The following is a 20,399-nucleotide window of genomic DNA, read 5'->3' as shown; positions in this document are numbered from 1 at the left end:
GCACATGTTGGTTACTGAACTGAATTCTGTACCACAGGACACTTCCCAGTTTCCCTAGAGTAGTCATTATGCAATGTCTCTAGGAGATCCAAATCCAATAGGAAAAGCCAGCCTCTTCAACAATCATATTTCAGTTGGTAAATAAGACTAAACATCTTAGTGCCTTACCCTCACAACACATAGTTGTATACCAGTGAATACAATTTAAACCAATATGACCGGGGTATAGAGAATACTAAAGGATGGAGGCAAACTGGTTTTAAAATTTGTAAACCAACTGGCCTATGGGAGTTGGGGTAAGAGAATCCTTGTTTGATCTCAGAAAAACAGAACTTACACAGACTAAAGTGGCCTGGCATGAATTCAAACCTGCTTTTTTATTTCTAGCTGATAGGGGCCACAGCCATTGAAGACAAGTTACAAGATGGAGTGCCTGAGACGATAGCCACTCTGACCAAAGCAAATATTAACATGTGGGTTTTGACTGGAGACAAGCAAGGTAAAGACAGCCAACAGGCTAACAGTGAGTGCCCCCCAGGTGCCCCACCCCCCAAAGCTCTAACCCACCTTTAGATCACTCTTTCCTTACTAAGGGCCTGCTGTGCCTCAGCTGTAAACTCCACTACCCTTTGGCAAGGTGAAACAAAGGCCCAGTCTGATTTGGGAGACAGGACTCACCCTCATGGAATAGAAAATAAAACTGTGGTCTCATGGGTGGATGTCCTGCCCTGCATTTCTGCCTGTCTGTCAGACAGCTCCACCTCGATGTTCTACTCTCACTTCAAAGCAAAAATGTACAAGATCAAATTATCATCTTTATGAGTACACCCCGACCCCTTCCCCAACTTGGGTTCTTCATAACTGCCTCATTTTTCTCTTCCACCACCTTCTTGCAGTCACTCACTCTTAAAAATCTGTTGTCTTTGACTCTTCCCTCTCTCTAATCCTGCTCAACTTACTCATCAAGTACCAATTCCCATTATCACTACCCTGGTCACAGTCCTCATCACATATTTTTTGGGTGATTAACACCCCGACAAGTAGGAGACTGTTTTAATTGATTTTTAAGACTGATGATTTACTCTTCCAAAAGCAGAGCTTTCTGTTGAAAAAAAAAAAATAGACTCTGCACTCTACATTTCTGGCTCAGCCAAGCCATTGTTCTTTATTACTTCTAATTGAAAGAAGAGACACAATTCAAAGGGTTCAGAGGGAAGATAGGTAGGAATTCATGGACAAAAGGGCTTCAGGGGAAGTCAGGCCAGGAGGTACTGGAGGTGATCAAGGATAAATTCTGAGGACCGAAAGGGAAACTGTTTCAGTGACCTGGAAACATGGGGTTTGTCCAAAGACACCAATGTGGATGCACAAGGGAGTTGCCAAACAACTTAGATTTTCAAAAGAAATGTACAGAAGATGGGAGCAAGGCCAGGGCACAAAATAGAAATAGAAGAATGCACACAGTCCTATAAAAATGTCAAGAATACTACAGCTCAGAAAGCTGAAGCTGGTAAGGGAAGCTAATGAAAACAAAAGGTGGGATTTTTGTTTTGCTGTATTGGGGGAGGAGGGAAAGGAAGATCAAAAAAGGAATAGGGCCTTTATTAACTGGCAAGACAGAGATGGCAGTGCTGCTCAATTTTTATTTTATTTCTATTTTCTTTGCAAAGGAGGATGATCTTTACACTGGAAATGACTAAACAAAAATAACTAAGAGGGAGTTAATACCCAAGATAAGTGTTGAAGGAAAAAAGATTAAAACTATACTCTTGCGTTTTAGGCACAAGTCTATCAGAAAGAATTTTGATTCAATTTAACTTATTTCTAAATCTAAGCCATTTCTAACTTCTAGAGAGAAATGACCAAGCAGGCATTGTCCCTGCACCACTCCACCTACCCCGCCATGCCCTCATACATGCCTACCCCAAGATGATTTGTAATAACATTTATATGAATTTTGAACCAGGAAAAGACTAAAATATGCTAAAATACAGTTTGGGGTTAACATCCCAGAACAATAGCCACTACACTACCTAATTCCTATCTGGATAACTGTTCTCTAAGATTGTTAGTACCTCCTTCCAGTGATCAATATGGCAGTCTTTTCTAAATAACTGAAGGGAGCATTTCCCTTGGGTTGGTCACAGGCTCTTTGCTTCAGGGAATGGAGAAAACAGAAATCTAAATAAGTCTAGAGATAAGTGATCACCTTTAATCCATTTAAGAAGGCCTTAGCTTTTATTTTACCCACTTCCCTAAAGGGAAATGTTTGGAAAGGGTTTTTAAACTAGAGAAAATATTATTTCTGAATATTTTCAATTGAAATAAAAAATTACATTTTAACGTGCTTCACAATAAATAAATAATAAGAGAGCACCCAGCTGCCTTTGATGAATTCAAGTCACCCGAACTGTATCCTTGGTGTGATGGGTGAAATTTGAAATAACTGAGGAGACAAAGGCTTGAGCTTCTGAGCACATCAATTAAGTAATACATGCCAATTGCATAACAAATTGGGACCAGGCCTTCCTCGGCTTGGCACTTGGTAATCTGCTAATTGGAGGAAAGATTAGGGGCTTTCCGAGTTGGGAAGAGGAGAGCAAATAGGTGCAATTCCCTGAAATCAAAAAAAAAAAAAAAAGGTGTTCCACTCCCCCTCAAGTATCTATTCAATGAAAGGAACAAGAAAACTGTAATTGACTGACTAGTACAGACCCAATTTTCAGATAAGACATATGGGTTAGGGTTGTTTGAGATGTCTTTGCATCAATATATAGATCTGACTGGGTCTCTGGTCAGCATAACCTGGGTCCTTAGTTAAGGATCTCTAAGCCAGAGTTTAGAGCTTCTTGGGTGAAGGGGTATACACAGTTTTATACATTTTACCATGGCAGCTTCTTAGCCATGCAGGGTAGGTTCAAACAAGACAGAAACTGGACTAGACCCATAATTGAATACCAAGCTAGATCCAGGAGGAGTCAATGTGGTTCACTCAGTTCCCACATTGAGTACTGAAAGAATTGCCACATGTGAGTACTGAGCTATTGTCAGTAATATATGAAATATCATGGAAAAGAGGAGTAGTATCACAAGATTTGGGAAGAGAAAATATCTCAATTTTCATAAAAGGAAAAATGTCAGAGTCTTGCAGGTGTTAGGCCAGTGAACTTAATTTGGATTCTTAAAAGATTACAGAATGTATCACTAAAGAGAGATGACTGGCAAATATCTAGATAGGATTTCAAAGATCCGGAATTAATCAGGCCTGGCTGACCTCATTTTCTTTTTTTTTTTTTGACAGTATTGTTAACCTAGTAGATGAGCAGAATGCTATGGATAGGTTACCTAGATTTTAGCAAACTTTTTTATGAAGTACCTCATACTGTTATTGTGGAGAAGACAGATGTGGATTAGATAATAGCATTAGATAGATTCAGAACTTAGTTGGATGACTAAAATAAAATAGTAATTAATTAATCGTTCAATATCAGCATAGGAGGAGATCTCCAGTGGAGTACCTTAGGGATCTAGACTTGGGTCTAGATAATGCACATTTAGTGCGCTCATCAGATTTGCAGGTGACTTGAATCTGGAAGAGAGAGCTAACACATTGGATGACAGGATCCCAAGGAATCTTGACAGGCTATACCATTAGACTGAATATAAAAAAAATCTAATTCAATAAGAATAAGTGTAAAGTGTTGCACTTAAATACAAACACATCAGTTTCACAGTACAAGATAGGAGTGGTAGCAGTTGTTCTAAAAAAGATCTGGGAGTCTTAGTGGGCTAAAAGCTCAATAGCCAGCAGTGTAAGATGACAGCCAAAAAGCTAATGCAGTCTTGGGCTGCATTAAGAGGAGCACAGCTTCCAGGCAGAAGAAGATGATCCCTCTCTGGATATTTTCATGCCCATGCTGGATGAACACTAGTTGGCTATCTCATAGGAGGGGTTCCCATCAAGGATGGTTTGAGCTAAGTTGCTGCTGAGGTCCCTTCTAACTTTCAAATTCTATGATACCGTGCAACATTCAGAGAGGACAGAGTTTTCATGTCATGAAGAAGTAATTCTATCTTGCTGATCAAGGCATGGCATTTTTCTTAATCTTAGGGAAACAAAATCAAATGAGCGTGGCATAAGGTTAGCTGAGAGAACAAGGAACAAAATTAGGAGACAGGTGAGGGTGGAAAGTGCTGGAAGAGTCAGGGAAGATCAAGGGCCTAGTAGAATTTTTGGAATATTCTGAAAAAGGTAAAATGTGTAAAACTGTGTATACCCTTTGACCCAGCAATACCACTATTAGGTCTTTTCCTCAGGGTGACCAGGAAAAAAGGAAAAGAACCTGTATGTTCTAAAATATGTATAGCAGCTCTCTTTGTGGTGGCAAAGAAGTGGAAATTGCAGAGATGTCCATCAATTGGGGAATGGCTGAACAAGTTGTGATACATGATTGTGATGGAATACTATTGTGCTGTAAGAAATAAGGAGCTGGTTTACTTAAGAAAAACATGGAAAGTCTTGTATGAAATAATGAAGAGTGAAATGAGCAGAACCAAGAGAAGGTTGTATACAGTAACAAGCAATATTATTCAAAGAACAGTAGTGAGTGACTTAATTCTGAGTTACTATAATCCTCAAATTAGCTACAAAGGACCCATGAAGGAAGATGCTGTCTACCTCCAGAGAAAGAACTGTTAAATAGAAGTATGCATAGTATGGTTCTACGTGTGTGTGTGTGTGCGTGCGCGTGTATGTGTACATGTGCTCGTGTGCGTATGTAAGAGAGAGAGATGGTGGCCTTCTCTAGCACAGGGTGGGGAGGGACTGAGGGAGACAGTTCAAAACTTAAAATGTAACCAAAAAATACATTTAATGTAATTTAAAAACAGATAAAGATAAATAGTTAACAGTTTGTTGATGATAACAAATTGACAGGTGCCTTTTCATTGTTCTGCTTGGATACAATGTACTTTCTAATGGGAATGCATTTCCTTATAGTTTTTTTCAAGTTAGCAATGCCTGGTGTTCCCACAGCCTTAGCAGGAATACCGAACTTTCTAGAATAACAGTAAAAATAAGGCTTCACACCAGCCCATGTCACTCACAACCTGTCCAAACACCTTCACCTGGCTTTGTTTTTTTTGATGTGGATTTGTGATTTCATTGGGGTACAGAGCTCTCTGTGTGGAATAAGCCCTCCATGGATTTAATTGAACAATTTATCTTTAACTTTAAGGGTCTTTAGGGATTACATGGAGGACAAGTTACATTAAGAAGTTGAAGGGACTTGGCTAGGGCCAAATAGCTAGTATGTGTCAGAGAAAGGATTTGAATCCAAATCTTCCTGACTCCAAGGCCTGCTTGCTCTTCACCATAATGATAGTAGATAACCTGGTACCTGCAAAATAAACTACATTTTCTGTCAAGCTTTTAGGACCCTTGACACCTATCACTTTATCTCTCACAACCCTTCAAAACATGTTCTTTACCATTGTTAGCCCAGTTTTCCTCCCTGTGCGTAGACATACATACTCCTCCTTCTGTACCTTTGCTAATCTCATTCCCCCTGTTTAGAATATCTCCTTTCCATCTTTTAAGAGCCAACTCCAAATCCTGTTTCCTCCTTGCAATCAACTATTCCAATTCACAGAGACCCTCTCTCCCTTGAATTTCTAGAACACCTATTGTCTGTACAACATAATCTAGCACTTCATTGGTCTCTAATTGTTTTCTGAGCAGCAAGGTGGCACACCGGGTAGAATGCCAGGCCTGGAGTCAAGAAGACTTATCTTCCTTAGTTCAAATCTGGCCTTAGACACTTACTAGCTGTGTGACCCTGGGCAAATCACTAAACCCTACTGGCCTCAGTTTCCTTATCTGTGAAATGAACTGGAGAAGGAAATGGCAAAATACCCCTACTATCTTTGCCAAGAAAATCCCAAATGGGGCACAAAGAATCAGTCACAACTAAAATCACTGAATAACAACGTGGGGATAGAATGTGGGGAAAGATGCTCCCCAGAACCTTATATGACACCCCATAGCATTTAGCCTATCATTAACCTAAATGATAGGTGTTTAATATTGACTGGAATGCTGAGCTAGTAAGTAGATTGTAAATACTACTATAAAATTTTAGAAAAGGGAAAAATCAGTGTGTGCTTAGGCAGTCAGGGAAGGCTTCATGGAGGTTACCCGATAGGAATGTACTGATGAGTAACAGCCTGTCTATAAAAGGTAAGCTAATTCAGCCATTTGGTGTCACTTGGGCATTATCCAAAGGTAACATTGTCTAAAAGCCAGGGAATAATGAGTGAGGTCTGAGCTCTGGAGGGAATAATTGGCCGAGCATAGACTTGGTCTGATCACTGAAGAGGGTGGGATGTCTCTTTGGGTACCTTCTATGCAGCCCCACTCATTCACTATATAATCCCATTCTCTACAGAGACTGCTGTGAACATTGGCTACTCTTGCAACATGCTAAGTGATGATATGAATGAGGTGTTCATTATAGATGCCAAGTCGAGTAGGATGGTCCACCAGGAACTCAGGTACTACCATCCTACGGCCAGCAAATTAGCATTTAGGGGTTCTACCTTCCTCCTATGTGTCTTTACTCAAATGTAGAGCCCAGGAAAGGCTAGACTGAGAAGAACCTTTTGGCAGAAAGAGGATAAAAAAGTGGGGAAGGAGGATAGGCTGTTGAGAGGAATATGAAAGAGAAAATAGGTATGGTGACCTCTGAGGTCCCCTGGGTACTGAGAAAAAGAGGTGATATGGGAGATTGGGAGGACCTACTGCAAAAGTTGGGGAAGTTTGACTATTTGGAAGAATATGAAGAGTTAAGGGACAGAATGGGAGAAAAAAATAAGTTCTCAGAAGGACATGAGAGGTAAGTTGAATGTTATGGAGATTAGTACAGAGGAAGGGTTTGGAAAGAAGTAGATACTAGTGGGCAAGCATGGGTTTAGGGTTGGCTTGGGTCCTGGGATCTTGAAGGAACTTTTGCCATTCCCTGGAGGATATATAAACAGAGCATTTCCAATCAACCATTTTTAACTTTCAGGTCAGCAAGAAATAAGATGAAACCTGGCTCTTTACAGGGGACAGACCCAGTAACTGCCCTCCTCACCAAATCAGAAACAAAGTCCCTCATCATGCCTGAAGAAGTGGCCAATGGTAGCTACGGCCTAGTCATCGATGGCCACAGTCTGGTGGGCAATGGGAAGCTGTGACCCCTTTCCTTTTCATTCAGGGAGCCCATTTAGGAACTTATTGCCATACACACACCCTTCTCTTTCCCAAGCAATAACCCAAAGCAGAAGTAATTGAGAGAGATTAGAATAGCTCCCTCCCTCAGAGAAAAGCTGAGAATAGGCTTCTTCCCATCTAAAGTTTCTACATCTACTGTAGTCCCCATGTCCTAGCAACTTCAAGTAGAATCTGTTTTTCCAGGTCCAGGAAGTATGTGTATCTGCAAATCAGCCTGTTGGTTTCACCCTGAGTAGGGTTCTGTGACATTTTTTTCTTTGGGTTGGATCAGAAATGAGGGAACACAGAACTGTCCTTGTGTCTTGTTCAATATCCAAAGGCAGGATCAGAGCTTCTGTTTAATAAAGCCCCTTATATACGGAGGCCTATCCTGTGGGGGACACAAAAAAAGGTAGAAGCCAGGGGTTTACTAAGTAGCCTATTGAGTAAATGTGTATATTTGGGGCCACAGGCTCATGCCCTAGAGAAGAACATGGAGTTGGAGCTGCTAAGGACAGCTTGTATGTGCAAATCAGTGATCTGTTGCCGTGTGACACCTCTGCAGAAGGCCCAAGTGGTAGAACTAGTGAGGAAATACAAGCAAGTGGTGACACTAGCCATTGGTGATGGAGCTAACGACGTCAGTATGATCAAAGGCAAGTGGGGTCTGGGGAGTCATGCTGCCCTCCCTTCCTTCCCCTTCTTCAGGTAATACTAACATAGGAAGCAGTGGCACCCAACCTAACTGAAGGTAGATAGGGAATCTGAAAGATAGAAATGGTGGCGAGCATGGCCTTCTTGGCCTGGGGGATGGCATGTGTGAAGGAATGCAGGTGGAATGTGGAATGCCAAGTATGAGAAATAGGTAGCAATAAAACTTGAGGGGAATAATGTAAAATAAGCCTGGGAAGAGAGGTTGGAGCCAAATTGGGGGGGAGGGGGGGTGGGGAACTGACTTTAAAGACCAAGCTAGGGAGTTTGTATTTTATCCTAAAATCAGTAAGAAGTTTTTCAGCTAGCAAATGGCATAGTCAAGTCTTTGCCTTTTAACTGATAAGACAGTGTAGAGCAGAAACAAATAGAAAAGTCAACCAATTCCTGTCAGGGAGAAAAAAATTAAGCTTCCTTAGAAACTGGTATTTCAGTGTCTGTGATTAGAGGAAAATACCTACAAATATATAGAGATATAGAGGAGCTTAAAAGTTCCTTTAACTCATTTTCCACCGGGAAAAAATTGGGATTAAAAAAAGAAAATCATCTGCATGCATCAGATAAGCTTGTCTTCTACTATACTGGGGTAATTTTATTTATGGCTTATTAAATAAACTTAAGCTTAGTAGGGGAGTCAAACCCTAGTTTTCCTAACTGCCAAGTCCAGCACTCTATACAGTATATCCCACCCTGTCAGCAGATAGGCTAAAGGTGCCAGGTGGGTTCAGGTGAGGGGCTACATTGCACTTTTAGTACTTTTTTTTTTTTTTTTTTTTTTTACCGTGAACCAGCCTAGGGCTCTGGAAATAGGTGCTATAGCTGAAAAACTACTTGGTTCTCATTGCAGCTGCCCACATTGGGGTGGGCATCAGTGGCCAGGAGGGGATGCAAGCCATGCTTGCCAGTGACTTCTGCTTTGCCCAGTTCCGATTTCTGCAGCGCCTACTCTTGGTCCATGGTCGTTGGTCCTATATCCGGATGTGCAGATTCCTCCGCTATTTCTTCTACAAGAATTTTGCCTTCACACTGGTGCATTTCTGGTATGGCTTCTTCTCCGGCTTCTCTGCACAGGTAAGTCAGGCACCAGTGTTAGAGTACTCCCAGGCATGCCTTCAGCCTGGTCAGGACAGATGTTAATGTGGACTCTCTGCCCTCTGGGCTTGACTTTCAGTTCAGTTACCAGTATCATCACCATGGTCTACCCTAATTCCCTTACTATCCCTAAGCCAATTACCTATTCCTTACTAAAATCAACTTCCCTACATTTGCAGCTGAAATCTTTCTGAATCTGATAATTCCCAGAATCCAGAGAAAGCCTTATAAAGGCCCTGGGTTAGTACAAGCAGGGCCTGGGAGGATAGGTAGGAGAGGAGGATGCATTAGGCCATTCAGTCCCCTGGACTCCCAACATGAAGCTCCATGTCATGAAAAAGCTAAATCAGAGTATGGTGTTCCACATCGTCATTACTACCAAAAGAACTTTGAGACGGTCCTTAGAGGAGATCTGCTGAATTGATAGATCAGGAATGGCCTCAAGAAAGGGCTTAAAAGTCATGCAGGGACAGCATACTTCTTGCCATGCCTAGTGACTACTTCTCCCACCCCTTCCAAAGCTAGAACTGGACAGAGATTTAGAAATGGTCCAGGAAGAAAGAGGAACTGGGTTAACAGCCATTTACACGGATTCTACTGAATTTTGGAACACTGGAAAAAGGATGGTTATTGGGGAGGCAGGGAGGAAGGGCTCAAGTCTATCTTAAATCTATCTAATCTAATCTTATCTATTTATCTATCTAAAAATCTGCCTATCTTGCCCTCCCTTCCCCCCCAGGAGATAAGCCTTATAATCAGTATTCCTTTATTCCAGATAGATAAAACCTTGGACACTTCCAGGAAAATCCATATATAGTCTCCTAGTAGTTTTTGAGGAAAACTGAAAGCCTGCCTGCCTTCTATCTTCAGCATGGCTACCACCTAGGCAAAGGGATGAAGCTCTCAGTTTGGGAAAGATCATAGTGACTGGAAAGCTGGGGGGTTGGGGGGGGGGGGAGAAACCTAAATCAGGAATTGGCTTTCTGCCCAGTTCAGGTCCATGAAAGGCCAATATAGCCAAATCATACCCTAAAGATGGAACCACCCCTAGGCTTTTAAGGGAAAGGAGAGCCACCAGGGGAGATTAGTCTGATTGTTCTCTTTGGTGTCTCTGCAGACAGTCTATGATGAGTGGTTCATAGCTTTATACAACTTGGTCTACACATCTCTGCCTGTCCTGGCCATGAGCCTCTTTGACCAGGTAAGACCCAGGCACAATCTCCAGGCAATACCAGGTACCCCCAACCACAGCCAGAACTAGGAAGGGGGAAGGGGTGGTTTTCCAGATGAGTGAGGCTGAGCAAGGTCCATAGTAGCTGGAAGTGAGCTTCTAAATAGTTATGTAAACTGAATTTTTCTAAATTGGATTATTTCAAATGCAGCAGGGGAGCTAGGAAAACCTGAGTGAATCTTTTTGTAAAAAGAACAATTCTTCTATAAAGTAAGAATCACTACCCAGATGTATCTATTACATAAGTCTAGACTGCCTGAAAGTATAGTGCACAATTAGAAAGAAACATGGAAATTATGGTATACTGTAACTGAGTCCCTAAGTGCTGAGGGGATACAGTGTAGAAGACAAGGGAGATTAACTGGGAAAGAATTTTTGAAGGAAGAGATTTCAGAGGGGAAGGATGTGGATTACAGAAGGGGAGAGGTGAAAAATGTTGATGCAGGCTTCTCTTAACCCATTCCACCTGCTTATAATTGTCCTACTCCCCAAAAGAGCATCAGAGTTTGGCTGGAGTAGAAAATCACATAAGTATGAAGATGAGATGGGATGAGGCAGAGAAGGTTGAGTGAGAGACCTTGAAAAATAGTCTAAGAAATCTGTATTTGTTATGTGTAATGGAAAGTCACATCTTCTGCCTTGGCCTGGAATTCCTCTCTGGAACTCCTTGAAGGTCTGAAAATTCTAGTGTAAAGACCTTCAGAAGTAGCACCCCACCCCAACCCTGATCAACAGGGGCTGAATCAGAGCCTCTGTAAGAGTCACAACTCAAATACATAGTAAGAGGCAACCTGGTGTGGGGAGGAGAACACAAGAGTTGGAATCTTCAGAGTCCTGGGTTCGAATCCTGCCGTCTGTACTTACTAGCCTTGTGACATTAGAAAAATCACCTCACCTCTGAGAGCTTCAGTTTCCTCATCTATGAAATGGAGATAGCAATATATAGAATTCCTACTTCTTGTGAGGAGAATATTCTGCAAATTTGAAGGCACTGCATAAACTGGCACTGAAGGAAGATTCCAGGGTACCTGGAGCCCTAGGTCTTCATTAGCATATTATAGTGAAAAGAGTGCTGGATGTCAAAGGAATTGGGTTCAAATCCCAGAGATGCTGGGCCAGAGTTTCCTCACGTGGACAACTCTAAATCCTATGATCTCACACAAGTCTTGGCCTCCATTACCTTTATTCTTTGTTAGGACTAACCTGGGCTGAGGCTTTCATTGAACAGTCCTCAACTTACAGGACAATACTGACTCAGAGGAGTTTCCAGGAAGAGCTCCATCATATTCACACTAAGCCACCGGGATACTGGGGAAGAGGGGTGAGGGGGGTGGGGTGTGGCACAGAGCAGAAGGGAGAAGGGCTGTGGTGACCTGACCTTTGGGACAATAGGAAGACCCACCACTACATAGTTCCCTCCACCCCCACCCCAGTGCCTTCACATACATTCCTTTATGTGATCTGCCTAACAATCCTCTGAGATAGGCGAGAAAAGGAGGAATGATTATCCTTATCTTAGAGTTATAGAAACTGAGGCTCTGAGAGGTGAAGGGATTTGTCCAAGATCACCTAACTAGGGATCTGGGGACTTGAGGCAGAACCCAGAGTTCTGATTCCAGGGCAGGAGACATTCCAGCTACTAAGACCACATTGCTTCATCCAGATAGATGAATGCGAAACTGAAGTGACCGTTGGATCTGAGAGTGTCCCACCTCCATTGCCACCCTTTCCTGACTCCCCTTACTCTACTTTGAACTTCAGTATGACCTGAGGGCACAGAGCTTAAGGAAGGACTATGGGGACTTTTCTGTTTTCTTGTTCTTAACTCTTCAGATTCTCCCGGTGGAATAATTCCTAGTATCATGGTTCGAAGGAGCCTTCTGCCCTAGGGAGATGTCTTATTGTGGAATGTAGATCCCTAGATCCTAGGTGGTAATATTTCTGAAGGTGGGAATACACCTTGGTTGGGAGGGAAGGGGGAAACTTTCTCCAGCCCTGGAAAGTAAGCAGAAAAGATATTTAGGGCCTGGAAAAGATCCTCAGAAGGTAGTTTTCTTACCTTCATGGCTCCAAACCCATGCTTCCAGGATGTGGATGACTTGTGGAGCCTCCGATTCCCCGAGCTATATGAACCAGGCCAGTACAACCTCTACTTCAACAAGAAGGAATTTGTGAAGTGTGTATTGTATGGCATCTACAGCTCCTTTGTGTTGTTCTTCATCACCTACGGGTCTACTTACAACTCAGTGCAAAGTAATGGCAAGGACATCTCTGACTACCAGTCTTTTGCCCTGATAGTGCAGACCTCCCTGCTCGTGTTGGTGACTGTGCAGGTGTAGTAGTGGAGGTGGAAGGGAGGAAGGGAGGGAGACTTATAGGTAGGGGAGGGAGGGAGGGAGGGAGTAATGGTGCCAGCTGGGGGGAGACTGATGGGGCAGGGGGCTGGCCTACAGCAAGGGGAGGAAAGGGGCTGACCTTCAGGTGGATGATTTTCAGGTGGGCCTGGAGACAGCCTACTGGACAGCTGTGAACCACTTCTTCGTTTGGGGCAGCCTAGCCTTATACTTCAGCCTCACATTTCTCCTTTACAGTGATGGCCTGTGTCTGCTCTTCCCTGATACCTTCAAATTCATGGGTGAGCCTGGGTAGAGCTCAGGATGGGGCTTGCAACTGGCCTTAGGTCAAAGAAAAGGGATTTCCTGGGGAAGGAGAGAGACTCAAAGCTAATTGACTCCACCCCATTGGGCTACAGGGTCTCATTGTATTATAACCCCCACAAAATAGCCAGCTCTTGTTCCTTTTCTCCAATGGACCCTAGAGCAGCACTTCTTAAACTGTGGGTCACAAAACCATATGGGATCACAAAAAATTTGGCAACAGTAAAAGGTTTCTGAACACCAACAACCAAACATTAATTAAAAACCAAACGTGTGATGAATCCGAGGTGTTTCTGCAGCTTCACTGCAGCCTCAGTTCTGTGCCCTTTGAACTGCACATACCCTCGGGTCATGTAACACTAAGTAATGCTGCCTGAAGGAAAAGAGGATACACATGGGAAAAGGTGAAGAAGCCCTGCCCCAGAGACTGGCCTGTGTATTATTTGTGCTGCTTCTGATCAGTTTTTCCTCCTCTGAACCCCCCTTCAGAAAGGAATGCAGTGCACACTTGGAAGCTTTCTAAAGATGATATGGAGGGGTGCAAATAGCACACATGAAGGAAGTTACTTCCCAGTACTTGTGATCTCACAGGTGCAGATCACAATCTGGCCAGGCTTTCTCATCCTGTGTCTCTTGTATGTCTGCCCAAAAACCCTCCACAGGGGTCTGCTCATGACGAAAGCCTTCCTTTACATGGGTCACAACAGAGCATCAGAACCACCTATCAATTATCCCTCATTCATACTACATATTCAGCTACCCCCTTTTTCCATCAGTGAGGACAGTTAAGGAGTTACTAAGCTTCTCAAGAGTCTTAAGACCTAAATCGTCCCTGGTGCTCAATGGAATGTAAATACCTGGTCTATCTTAGTTTCTATTTTTGCTCCTTTTCACTAACCCATTTTCCTCATTCTAGTCTTCTGCAAGAGCATAAACCCTGCCTGATCTCTTTATCACCTTTATTTTCTTTTTTTTTTAAAACAGGCTTTTTTTGTTGTTGTTTATTGGGTTTTTAAAATATATTTCTTTAGTAATTTATTTTTCCCCAGTTAAATGCAAAAACGATTTTTGACATTCATTTTTAAAACTTTGAGTTGCAGATTCTCTCCATCCCTACCTCCCTCACTGAGAAGGCAAGCAATTCAATATAAGTAATACATGTGTGATCATGCAAAACTTATCCATAATAGTCATGTTGTGTCACCTTTATTTTCATAGCTGATACTCCTGGGTTCTTCCTCCCTTCAATGAAGAAGTTTCCCATCCTCAAGTCTCCCTGTCTTCTCTTTTGCACTATATTTTGACAGGCAAGACAAAGGCAACCATAGGTGCTAATGGTGGGTTTATGAGTATACATATAAGTCAATTGCGATTCATTTACAATCCAAAGGAAACCTCAAGAGTGTTTAAATCCATCTTATGTCCCACTGAATCCCTGCCCTGCCATTGGGTACTAATATCACCCATGGAGTACTATCACTACCCCATGACCAGTATATTCTCTGTGCTCAACTTCTACCCTCCCTTCCCAAGCACTCTGATCCAGGCTCTCCTCTGTGTGTGTGGTGGGGGTGTTTACAGGCACAGCTCGGAATACCCTGTGGCTGCCTCAGGTGTGGCTAACAGTCCTCCTCACTGTGGTCCTTTGTGTGCTGCCCATGATTGTATACAGATTCCTCCAGGTGGAGTTTTGGCCCACTAAAGTTGAAAAGGTAAGCAAAAGAAGGGTAGGGAGGTGACAGATACATCGGTACTCTGGGGCCCCATTTTCTTTGCCATGCCCTTATCCCATAAAGGCCAGGCCTTTTATCTGTTGCCCAGTGGGCACCTTGGTTCTCCAGAATGTGGTAGGGCCCTAAGGCAAAAGTAATAGGGTTGGGTTTTTTGTTTGTTTTCTGATTTTTCGCAGTGAGAAGCCCAGACTGACTCTAGAATAGGAGCATATGTTGGCATATAGGTCCCATTGTACTATAGAAGTCTGAGTTTTCAAGGTACCCCTTCTCTTTCCTCATATACACAACTCCCTCTCAGAAGCAGATTCAGATTCTAAGGCCCTAGAGCTGAACCTCTGGTCAAATGATGCAGCGGCTGGCTCACTGGAACATCTTGCCTCTTTGGGCCTCGAAAAGGACAGCCCAGGGAAAGTTGCCTGGTTTGAAGACCAGGGGAAACATTGTGTTTCAGATGTCCTTGTGGCCTCTGGTGCTCATGTTTTTCTGAGGCCCATCTCTTTTCATCGTCTTTGTCTCTCTGTGGACAGTTCCCTACGTGGCATGCTTTTTCCTCTGTGACCATAGCCTGTGTCTACCCAAAGCCCAGGAATCCCTATAACTATGGCCATAGCACTTTAAGAGCATTGCATTGGAAAGTTAGTGGTCCTGACTTCAAATCCTGGTTCTACTACTGACTCATCATGTAACCTCAGGCAAGTCACTTCCCCTTTCTGGGCCTCATCTGTAAAACAAATGGATTGGACTAGGTGATCCCTAACGTTTTATAATCACAGGATCATAGATTTGGAAATGGAAGTGACCTTGAGGATCATCTGGCACAGCCCCCTCATTGCACAGATGAGAAAACTGAAGCCCATTGGGATTAAGTGACTTAATAATCAAGGAATCAGAAATCATTTATTAAGTGCAAGGCATGTGTCATACAAGTACTAAGGAGAAATATTTGAACTTGGGTCCTCTGACTATAAATCTGTTGTTCTTTTCATTGTGTCATGATGCCTGACACATGTTACCTGTGTGCTGCCCTTGAGGCCCAATTAGGGCCTGTGAGCTGCCTGTGAGCCCCTTTACTCATGAAAGACTCCTCTTTCCTGCCTTTCACCCCTTGCTCTTGGACTCTAGGTTCTCAATAAGATCCGTGAATGCATGAAGAATCCAGTGCCACCCCCAGCCCGGATGAGATTGAGACGCACGAGCTCCCGACGTTCAGCCTATGCCTTTGCCCACCAACATGGATTTGGGGCACTCATCACTTCAGGAAAGAACATGAAATCAAGGGCAACCTTTGGCTTTGGTGATAACTATTCTTTACATAAATGAAAGATCCTGGGGGTCACCAGGACCTCCATAACTCTATCCATGCACCTGATTTGGGGGGAAGGATCAGTCTCTAAGAAACCTGCCAACTGAAGAATCCCCTTTCCCCTCAGCTCCTTCACTTCTCAGTAGTTAGGGAAGGGGGCTCTACACCATCCAACCCAAATGTCTGAGGTAGTGATGTGAGGAGCAGCCCGATGCATCTTTGCCCCCACCACTCCCCCCAAAAAAAGAAAACCACTCCAGGGAGAGGCAGTGAGGTATTGAGGAGGGTCAGCTATCAGGCCATATCTGGGCATGTTGATGCCGTCCCTAGCCAAGCACAGAACTTTAGGAAGAAAGATGAAAAGTCTTAGTATGGGGCCTCTGAGAAGAAAGGGTGATACCCCTGTACTCTTAGGGATCTAATTGGTTTGTCCCCATAAAAAAATGGCTACTTCAGCCTGAGGAGAGAAATTAAATACCACAGAGCTCGTTCAGTATTCCCTACAATCTCACAGTAGCATAATCCTCTTCTCCCAACGATTCCTGCCCTGCCTCCCTCCAGGTCCCGTACCACCATAAACTCCCCCCTTTCCCCCAAAATCTGGACTTAACCTTACTATAGCCTGTCTCTGGGAATAACTCAAAGAATACTGTGGCACTAAGGGGCAGAGCCTGGCTTCTGGAGACCTACCATGTGGGCCAAGGTGGCACATTAGGATTTGTGTCTTGGGAGGGTATGTCATTTCATTTGGGGCAAATAGCAGAAGAGGTAGGTGATTCTGATCCCTTCCATCCCAAGGGTCCCTGGGAACTGAGAGTGAAGTTAGTTTGGTAAGGTGACTGTTGAAGTCTGGGCCACAGAGCTAGTTAGGATGGGGAGGGCCCTCCCATGAAGCCGTTTTCAAATCTATTTCTTGGGAGAGATGAGAGATCAATCTTGGTTGTGACTGTTGTCTTCAGTAAAATTATTTTCACAGGAAATTATATATACTTGAGTCATCGTTTATTGTTAAAATTCTCTACCTGGGAGTGGCCAGGTCTGTGTGGCTTGGTGGGGCTAGAGTAATAGAGTGGGAAAGAAATCAGACTTGTCATCTCAAAGCTCTCTGCCCCCTCCCCAAAACTAGTTTCTCCTTGCCACTCCTCCCTTGCTTCCTCTCTCTCAAGGTGCAGGGTGAGATATTTTTCATTTGGCTGCCACCCTCCTACTTCTTTCCTGAAGGCCCCAGGGGCTAATAAGCCAGGTTTCTTCCATCCACCATATTGTCTTCAACCCCTATTCCTCTTTACCTCTTGCCCTTTTCAGATGCCCTTTCAGGCATCCCCACCTCTGTGGTACTCATTTCCTGGGCCTAGGAAAACATACACAGTCCTATGACTTTTTCTATAGGTTTTTACAAGTAACTCCCAGAAAACTGACATGCTAAAATAATAGAGAAACAGAAAATTACAGTGAGAAGACTTCTAAAAAATCTTGTATTTCTTTATCCAAAGCACACACTAATGGGCAAAGGGAACTTTGCGTGACTTCACTGGACTCCTTCACTCACTCATCTCTTAGTTTTTGTTTTCCAGGAGCCAGCCATGTCCAGCCCATCTCTCCCTCTTTTACTTCTGGGGGTTTTCTGGACCCCTTCTCTAAGCTTCTCCTCCCCTCCTGATCCCCATTTCACTTGGTGACATACCACCTACTAGAGGATCTCTAGATACAAAAAGAGCTCAAGGAGAACTCCAGACTGTTACTGTCTCAGTATCTTCTATATTCACGTAACAAAATCATCTTAGGGCACTCTCTGATACTGCCTCTAAATCCTTCTCAGTTCATGTCTGAGGTGTCCCTGACCCCATCTGATTGTACCCCTGTGTGTTCATCTCTTTATATCCAAATATCTTCCTATGTATCTAACTTGTCTTTATTGAGCCTCTGCCTCTTTATCTCTTCTGCCAAACGTGGGCTCCCCACCCTGAGACAGGGAAGCAGTTAGATCCTGTATCTAGAAGCAAAAAAAGATACCCAATGCCTTTGGTAATTAATATTCTCTCAATAAATGAAAAACCCTAAGATCTTTCTATCAGTTTAATCATCAAATGGGAAGCTAGGGCAGTCACAAGGTGGGGCACAGGATAAAAGAAGAAAAGATTAGTCTGGTAAGAAAGGATATGCAATGAACTGTATGGAAGCCCACACAAGTCTGCTGACACAGGCCACAGAGCCCTAGTCCTCTGTGGGGCACAGGCAGAAGAGACTATGAGACAATCCATATATTTTAGGCAAACCAGCTAAAAAAAGGCAGAGGACAAAGGACAAAAGCGACAAAATTACAGATAAGCAGTGAAAGTTAAGGCCTCAACCAGAAAACAACTTTGAGGGAAGAATTTCACCTGGTGTCTGGTAGAGTAAGGAGGGACTTTTCCAAGTCAGAGCCAGTTAGTCCAGGGTGAGCAATCCCAAGAAGAACCAGCATTACTGTGTGGCAACCCTTTCAACTTTTACTGTGGCTGTTCCACAAACCTTCTCTTCTTTCCTGAAGTACTTAATCCTGCCTCCAACCCAAACTTTCCAACAACAGATATCACTCAACTTCCCTCTTCCACTTTTCTCATCTTTTCAGTGTCATCCCAATACTTGTACTTCACTTTATTCTCAGCTCGTCCCTTCATTTTTACCTTAAATATCATATTTTCCTCTCTCCTCTGTCACCTTGTTCCATCATCTTCTCCATACATTTTCAATTTATCCTGTTCTGTATCTTTTGTCTCAGCCTACAGTAATGATAACAATGAATAATGACTTATTTACATACAACTTTAAAGTTTCAAAGCACTTTTCCTCACAAAAACCCTGTGGAATAGGGATTAAATAAGCACAAGCCTCGGTCTTCCCTTCATTTGCCACCTCCTTGATCTCCAGTCCTCTCCTTCTTGTATCGCTTCACTGGAAACTGCTGGAGAAAAGGGAGTCACCTTTACTGCCTTCCCTTACTCAAAATCGACCCACTACTGAACCCCTTGCATTCTGATTTTCATTCTCACCTCCCTAATGAAACTGTTCTCTCCATCATCACTAGTAATCTCTTTATCACTAAATGGGTTTTTTCTATCCTAATCCTCTTTAACCTCTCTGTGGCATTTGACAGTGCGATGGGCTGTCCTTTCTGGCCTTCTGTAACACAGTAATCCTTTGATTTTTCTCTCTCCTCTCTGGCTACTCTTTCTCTGCCTAATCTTGCTGGGCCTTACCATCCTGCAAGTCTGGAAGCTTAGAACTGCTAGCTATTAATGTAAGTAATATCAGATTGTAAACTCTGTTCTAATCTGTCTTCACTCTCATGGTGATCTCATCAGCTTCCTTCAATTTAATCATCACTTTATGCAAATGACTTCCAAATTTTTATATCAACTCTCAAACTCTTCTCAAAATCCTCTATTTCCAGCTATCTAGTGGATTTCCTCCCAAATGTCTTCATAGCCTCTTAAACTCGACATTTCTACAACTGAAGACCCCATATTCTGCCCAAACATAACTTTTCTCCTAACTTCTTCACCACCATATTTGCAATTTTCTAGGCTCATAAACTTATCAAACATTCTTCTTCTGCTTTTTCAGTCCTGTCCAACTCTCTGTGACCCCTTCTGAGGGTTTTCTTGGCAAAGATACTAGAGGAGTTTACCATTTCTTACTCCAGCTCATTTGAGAGGTGAGGAAACTGAGGCAACCAGGGTTAAGTGACTCGCTTGGGGTCACACAGCTCATAAGTGTCTGAGGCCAGATCTGAACTCAGATTCTTCCTGACTATAGACCCTGCACTCTATCCACTGTGTATCCTAGCTGTCCTTATCAAACATACAATCAGAAACTAAATCCTGATATCTCTAGTCTCTCCTCTCTATTTCCACTGGAAATAACCCAGCTTAGCTCTCATCTCTTGTCACCTAAAAAAATGTGCTAGGTCTTCCTGCCCCCAATCTATCACTCTTCCATCCTTTATACTCTTGCCTGTTCATTACTATGATCATGTCACTCCTCTGTTCAAAAACCATTAGCAGTTCCCCATTGCATATTACATAAAATATAAATTCCTGACCTTGGCATGTAAGGTGATGTATATTGTTCCATCCCATCTGACCAGGCTTATCTCATATTACTCCCCTTCACACATATTTGCATTCTAACTTAGCTGGACTACTATCTCTCCCATCTCCATACATTTATTCACCCCACACCTCATATCTGAAATGAACTCTCCCTTAGCTTCTTCTGTTGGAGTCCTTCCCTTCCTAGGAGGCCCAACTCAGATGCTACATGTCTAGGAAGCATTCCCTGCATATACCAAGGTGAAAATGTTTTCTCCTTCCTCAGATTTATATTTTGCCCAGACTTCTTCTTTGTACTTATCTCACTCTCCCTTGTACGACAGCTA

At 43.0% G+C, this 20,399-nt stretch overlaps 1 protein-coding gene across 1 annotated transcript in view; it reads left to right on the top strand.

The window, feature by feature from the left end:
• The window catches only part of LOC118832122 (phospholipid-transporting ATPase FetA-like), a 127,030-nt gene extending 111,034 nt beyond the window's left edge, over positions 1-15,996 (top strand). The window contains 10 exon segments of the mRNA XM_036739556.1: positions 388-499; positions 6,447-6,552; positions 7,068-7,215; positions 7,725-7,908; positions 8,811-9,034; positions 10,173-10,256; positions 12,374-12,619; positions 12,783-12,921; positions 14,525-14,655; positions 15,799-15,996. Coding sequence (XP_036595451.1) covers positions 388-499; positions 6,447-6,552; positions 7,068-7,215; positions 7,725-7,908; positions 8,811-9,034; positions 10,173-10,256; positions 12,374-12,619; positions 12,783-12,921; positions 14,525-14,655; positions 15,799-15,996 — 1,572 coding nt within the window.
• Positions 15,997-20,399: the final 4,403 nt, after the last annotated feature.

Source organism: Trichosurus vulpecula, chromosome 9 (assembly GCF_011100635.1).
Source record: "Trichosurus vulpecula isolate mTriVul1 chromosome 9, mTriVul1.pri, whole genome shotgun sequence".
NCBI classification, from domain to species: domain Eukaryota; kingdom Metazoa; phylum Chordata; class Mammalia; order Diprotodontia; family Phalangeridae; genus Trichosurus; species Trichosurus vulpecula.
This window is presented reverse-complemented; position numbering and strand designations above follow the sequence as displayed.